This window comes from Thamnophis elegans, chromosome 14 (assembly GCF_009769535.1).
Source record: "Thamnophis elegans isolate rThaEle1 chromosome 14, rThaEle1.pri, whole genome shotgun sequence".
Lineage (NCBI taxonomy): Eukaryota > Metazoa > Chordata > Lepidosauria > Squamata > Colubridae > Thamnophis > Thamnophis elegans.
The window spans coordinates 29,740,683-29,747,441 of NC_045554.1; the positions used below are offsets into that span (position 1 = coordinate 29,740,683).

The window sequence follows — 6,759 nt, forward strand, 5'->3', positions numbered from 1 at the left end:
TTTTCATAAAGAGAGGCTCCTCTACATTTATAGTCTATGGTTTTTAAGCGCCTCGACTGAGAAGCAACAGGAGGCGAGGGCGACATGACGTAATCAATGAGCACCTCCGCCTCGAGGTCTAAATACCGCGCCCGTTTTAAATGTCATCCATTAGCGACCGTCGCGTTCTCCCGTACCGCTCCCTCATGGCCCTCTTGCTTTGGTGGATTCGTGGACCCGCGACGGCCGCCCGATTCCCCTCGCGGCTGCCGCTGGCCGTGCGCGGTTGGCCGGGGCGGCAGGCCTCCGGAGCGCCCCCGCCCGACGACAGCGTGGTGCGGATCCCGCACGCTTGGAAGCTGAGGTTGGAGCGGTCGGCGTCCAAGCGGCGGGAGCGACGCGGGAGCCCCGAAAGGGAGGTCGGCGCTTCCTTCGGGGAAAAGCTGCTGCTCCGGACCCGGAGGCAGGAGCTGAGCCAGGCGGCCCGGCACACGGTGGGCCGCCTGGACAGGCCGCGCTTGGTGTCGGACGGCTGGAAGCACCGCTTGTCCCAGGGGGATTATTTCCAGCTGGAGCGGACGCGGAACGAGCCTGCTCGGGAGGCCGCCGACGGAGACGCCCCGTCCACCTTCCTGGAGCTGGGGCTAGAGCCTCGCATGGTCGCCCCCTTGCAGGAGGTACTGGGCATCTCGCGGCCCTCCCCGGTGCAACAACGCACCATCCCCGCCCTTCTGAAGGGGGGCCACGCGCTGTGCGGGGCGGAAACTGGCAGCGGCAAAACACTGGCCTACCTGCTGCCTCTCTTCCAGCGGCTTTTGCAGGCCCCAAAGCTCCCTGAAAAGGACTTTTATGCGACCTCTCCACGCTCTTTGGTGGTGGTGCCTTCCCGAGAACTCGCCGGGCAGGTGCGCAGAGTTGCTGCCCTTTTGGCTGATCCTTTGGACTTGCGGGTGAAGGAGATTGGCGGGGGGCGGGGCATGGCCGTGATTCGGCGCCGGATCCATCAGGGTCCCACTGACCTCCTGATCGCCACGCCGGGCGCTCTGAGCAAAGTCCTGAAGAGGAGGATGTTGTCTTTGGAGAAATTGCTCTTCTTGGTGTTGGATGAAGTGGATACCTTGCTGGATGCCTCATTCATAGATCTAGTGAAAGATATAATTCAGCATGCTTTTTTGAAGGATGTCGTTCAGCAAGCTTTCCTGGACCCAAAGTTTGAAGATAGGGATGAGGCTTGGGATCCCAAAGCCCAGCTGGTGGCTATGGGTGCCACTCTTCCAAAGGGCCTAAGTCAGATGTTGAACGAATCTGCTGATCTCTCCAACTTCACCGTGTTGACCGGCTCGAGTTTGCATTGTCTTCAGCCTCACGTAGAGCAAAGATTCATACGTTTGAAAGGTTGTAATAAAGTAGCAGAGGTGCTACAACTCCTCAAAGAGCGAGGGTCCTCCTCTGGAGCTGTTATTATTTTCTGCAACACAGCCAGCACTGTTAACTGGCTGAGTTACATTTTAGACGACCATAACATCAAACATTTACGCCTGCAGGGAGAGATAGCAGCAGATGTACGAGCGGACATCTTTAATGCCTTTCGGAGAGGCGAGTCTGACATTTTGTTGTGTACTGATATAGCTTCCCGTGGATTGGACACCATTCATGTAGAGCTCATAATTAACTACGACTTCCCTTTAACATTGCCAGATTATCTGCATCGGGTGGGGCGAGTCGGTCGCATCGGCAGTAAATTCCTTGGGACTGCGGTCAGTTTTGTAACCCATAGGTGGGATGTAGATCTTGTTCGGAAAATAGAAACGGCAGCTCGCAAAAGAACCGCACTCCCAGGACTAGATATAGTTGTTAAGGAGGCTTTGCATAAAAAGAAAAAAACCTGACTTTGCCTGGAGGACCAACAATTAATCTAATGTTTGAAGCAATTCTTAATATATTTCGGACATTTTGTGTATTTATTTGGACCACTCAATTCCTTAATAAAACTCTGCTAATCTATGGGTACTGACATGGAACAGCCAGAAACTGCAGCTATCCTATAAAAACATGGAGCATGCTATATTTACCAGATTTATTCAACATATTAACATATGTTTTGCATTGTCCAATTTGACTTATATATCACTAGCTGGATATTCGCGCTTCACTATGAAACTATGTAATCAGGCATGTGATTAGAATCAGAGCATGTTAATATAAGGCAACTGGCAGTTGGAACAGAGTTCTTTTCAGGTGGGGAGGGGGAATACAACGTCTTAACTCTAAATTTCAAGGTTGTAGGATTTACAGTTCTGGAGATTTCATGATGAGTGAGTGGTATTTGGCTTATATATTATATAGACTAGCTGGATACCCGTGCTTCGTGACAAAATTATGTGATCAGGTAATGCAGGAGAAATTTGGTTCACAATCCGTTGACTCAGTGGTGGTCGGTGATTGAAACCCATAAGGGAATATCGCTCCCACCGCCTTCAGTCCAGAAGCAGTTCCATAGGTGGAAGGCATAGATATTTTGGTGAGGTAACAATGTTTCACCCAAGACCGCTCCTTTAGTGAAGGAGTGGGACATTTGGCAGTTGAACTGGCAGTTGAGCTTTTCAGGTGGAGAGGGGGAGTCACTCCTTAGCATCAGAGCATGTTAATTACAGTATAAGAAATACTAATAATCTGATGGCTATTTTGAAGAATTGTTTCTTAGCGAGCCCCTAGAAGCCAAGAGGAATCTATGTGCCAAATTTCAAGTTTGTAGGCTTTAAGGTTCTGGAGATTTCGTGATGATGCTTGAGTGGTGTTTGGCTTTTATATATATATAGATTCTACAAATGGTAAAATCCAGCAGTTCAGTTACAAAATGGTCTGATCCTTAGCCATGCCAAACCCCCTCCAGGCTCTACCATTCCAGGTGCAATTTGTTAAGTTTCTTGGCAATAATATTGCACAAACCAGAAGCAGTTCAATGCCTACTGTTTATTCCATTCTGAATTCAGAAAATTGTATACAGCTAAGTCCTCGACTTACAATAGTTCATTTAGTGATCATTCAAAGTTACAACAGCACTGAAGTGACTTATGACCATTTTTCACACTTATGACCGTTACGGCAATCCTATGGTTACTTGATCAAAATTCAGATGCTTGGCAACTGATTCATATTTATGACGGTTGCAGTGTCCCGGGGTCATGTGATTGTTTTTTAAAAAACATTTTTACAAGCAAAGTCAATGGGGGAAATCCAGTTCACTTAATAACCGTGTTACTAACTTAACAACTCCAGCGATTCACTTAACTGTGGCAAGAAAGGTCATAAAGTGGAGCAAAACTCATTTAACAAATGTCTCACATAGCAACAGAAATTTTGAGCTCAATTGTGGTCATAAGTCAAGGACTACCTCTGTATCCTTAATTTTGTTTGGACTATTATAGTCCAGTGGATCATATACTCATTGCCTATACGAGCAGGTTTCTGGTTTAAGGTTTCTACAGACCACTTTGCCTTGCCACATTATAGGTCTGTGATCCCAGTCAGTGTCTTAATTCTTGTAAAACAGCAAAGCTGCTGCAGTAAATGTAATGGAGTTGAATGTCCCACCATTCGAGTTCTTTCAATCCAAAACCAAACCTCTTCCCAAGTTCCTCTAACCATTGTTTGTGTCTTTATCATGCTATAAACCCCCCAATGACTCTTATACTATCAGGTTGGTTTATTTTTTTTTAGATCTACTTTTGCTGCTGAACCTCACCAGGAGGTTTGATCCATAGCAGTTTTGCTTTCAGTGGCAGAACACAAATGTTAACAAGTGAAAGAAGTGCCTTTGGGCTTGTCTAGAGAGCTTTGAGGTGGTGCTGTGAACATTTGCAACCACCCTGCTTACCTTGAAGCATACAGAGGCAGACACGGCAGCACCATGAGCAGTAATATCCAAGGTCTCTTAAGTGCCTATTTAGAGAATATGTTAAAAGAAAGCCCAGGAGCTGTTAGAGGAGAGAATCATCGTTGTCTCTCTAACCATGGTTTGGCTGCATGTGATCTACGTTAAAGCAGCTGCTATTTCCAATCAAAATGGGCAACTCACCGCAGGACAATTCAAATTATTCAAAATAAATTCTTTTCATTTTTGTCATTGACATTTCATTCTGTTCCTCCTTTTGCATTCTTTCTGTAATTATTCTATCCCACCACTTCTTTGATATTAGTGTCCTACAGCGAATTGTCCTGTGGAATGTTGGCCATATTGTCATAGATCCAATTAACTGGAAAAATGGTTGGGAAAGGATAAAAGAGTAATGCGTATGTATGTACTTGTCTGGTTTCACCTGATATCCAGGCATAGTGGTGCTTTCTCACAGCCTAGTTATCAAGCATATTTATTCCACCCATAGCAATCAGAAATGGCCATGTTCTTGCATCCTTTTTATCCCGATGCCACAACCTGTAGCAAATCTGAACTGCAGCATCTGACTTAAAGGGATGAAGGGTGACCTGAAATCTCAGTTGAAAGTCAGCTGGTTACTGGGGTTGTTTTTAAAACTGGGCTTGTGAGTCGGCTTGCAAACTTAGTTTCTTGCAGAGCATACTGTGCAAATAAAGCCACTCTGTTTGGCCACTATGAAAGATTACAGAAATAAAAGTAGAAAGAGCAATATTTGAGAAAATTCAAAGACATATCCTGCAGGATTTGGGGGATTTTTCACCACTATATTCTTCCGATCCTTGTCTTTTTGGCTCTTGCCCAGTCACTGTATTGGTATCAAGGTGATGGCTACTTAACAAGTACCGTATTTTTCAGAGTATGACACACCTTTTTCCCTCAAAAAGGGTGAAAATCTAGGTGTGTCTTATACACTGAATACAACATTTTTTGCCTCCTGAAATCCTTTCCCCTTCACCAAAATGGCCATGCATAGCTTCTAGGAAGCTTTTAGAGAGTTCCCAGGAGCTGGGGAGAGCAGAAATGAGTGAAAAACTGCCAGTTTTTTTGCTCAATTTTACCCGCCCAGCCCCCAGGAGCACTCTATAAGCTTCCTAAAGGCTATCCATGCCCCCTTTTAATGAAGTTTTTTGTTTGTTTTTTGCTTGTTTTTGGCTCCCCCCACCCCCCCAGGAGCACTGCAAGCCCCCTAAAGGCTATTCATGCCTTTTTTACAGGGTGGGGAAACGGGCCAGCTTTTGCGAAAAACGGGCCATTTTTGGGAGGTTTGCAGAGTGCAAAAAGTTTTTTTTTTATTTAACATTTTTAATCCATGTAAACTAAAGAGCATTTTTAATACTGACTGGGATTAACCTTAATGTTTTACATTTTACCAATTAGACGCAAGAACTCCATGTTCTTTAGATCATAAAAGTAACAATACTACAAACAAATTACACATCTTGATTCCTTTCTAATCCAGCACAAGGTCAAGTCTTCTTCAGGTCAAGCTGTGCTCCTTGTGATTTAAACAAATCATAAATCATGAATGGCATCAGTTCCCAACCTGCTGATGAAAGCCCAGATACTCTGAGCAGGCCATGTTGCAAGGATGCCAGACTACCGCATCCCCAAACAGCTCCTCTATGGCGAGCTGTCTCAAGAAGGCGATTGCAAGGGGAACGAAGGAAGCCATATAAAGATATGTTGAAAGCCTCCTTCAAATCCCTGGAAATCGACACCACCTCCTAGGAAACCCTGGCACAAGACCGATCGACATGGCGCATGCTGATCCACCAAAGCTGCCAGAATCTGAGGACAGAAGAACAACCACAGCACAAGAGAAGCGAGCCCTCCGCAAAGCCATAGCTGCAAATGCTGCAACAATGGTGCCCACGCATTTCTGCCAGACATGTGGCAGAACATTTTGTGCCCGTATATAGGCCTTATCAGCCACCTGCGGACACATCGTGGCCAGCCCACAACCTGTTAAATCTCAAGGTCCTCTTCGAACATGATGGACAAACATCAAATCAAGGAAACAATATATCAGGTTCATTTTATTATTGGTCAAACATTGGAGAAGGAGAATCATACTAGTTTATCGTAGGAAAAATCTGGAGTCTGATAACCCCTTTCCCAGCTACTAAAATTTATTAAAACAGGAGTCACAGTTCACTTCAAGCTAGGCATCGGATTTTTGTTGTTGAACCTTACTTTCCAACCAATATTTATATGTTGTGTTGACAGTTGTGCTGCCATTTTTAAGTTTCTAGGAACCGAAGGGTTGTTAGTTACCTACAACCCCTTGGGATTCACCAAGACTGGTTGTAGATTTGTGTATGGTGGAGTGTCACATGATATGCTGCTTTGCAATCCATTCTATCCTTATAGCTTAGCACAATTGTTCTCAACCTGTGGCCTGTGGACCCCTGGAGGGGGTCTGTGATGTCATCACAGGGTCCACCAAGGCTTGAAGAAATGTCTTGGGAGCCTGTGGCCACAAAAGGCATTTAAAGGAGATTCGTGATAAAGAAAAGATGGAGAACCACTGGCTTAGCATACAAATCTATATACTATATTTCAACTTCCTTATTCTAAACATTTCTAAACGCAGCTCTTTTACACCTGCCCAAGTAGGTTAACAATTCTTTTTCCAGATAGTCCTCAACAGCCATTTGTTTAGGAACCATTCAGTTACAGCAGTGCTTAAAAAGTACATCAGGTTATTGCACTTATGACTGTTGCATTATATCCCTCTGGTCACATAACTGTCATTTGCGACTTCTCAGCTGGCTTCTGACAAGGGCAGTCCATGGGGAAGCCAGCAAGAAAGATCAGAAGTCGTAGTCTCATGATGTCTCACT

At 45.2% G+C, this 6,759-nt stretch overlaps 1 protein-coding gene across 1 annotated transcript; it reads left to right on the forward strand.

Annotated features, from left to right (window-relative positions):
* Window positions 1–153: 153 nt before the first annotated feature.
* Window positions 154–2,908, forward strand: LOC116518068 (probable ATP-dependent RNA helicase DDX28). The gene has a single exon (XM_032231310.1). The coding sequence runs from the start codon at window positions 186–188 to the stop codon at window positions 1,866–1,868; it is 1,683 nt and encodes a 560-aa protein (XP_032087201.1). The 5' UTR covers window positions 154–185; the 3' UTR covers window positions 1,869–2,908.
* The last annotated feature ends 3,851 nt before the right edge of the window (window positions 2,909–6,759 follow it).

Coding starts and splice junctions, on each gene's coding strand:
- LOC116518068 (XM_032231310.1), top strand. CDS start 186: ATGGCCCTCTTGCTTTGGTGGATTCGTGGACCCGCGACGGCCGCCCGA.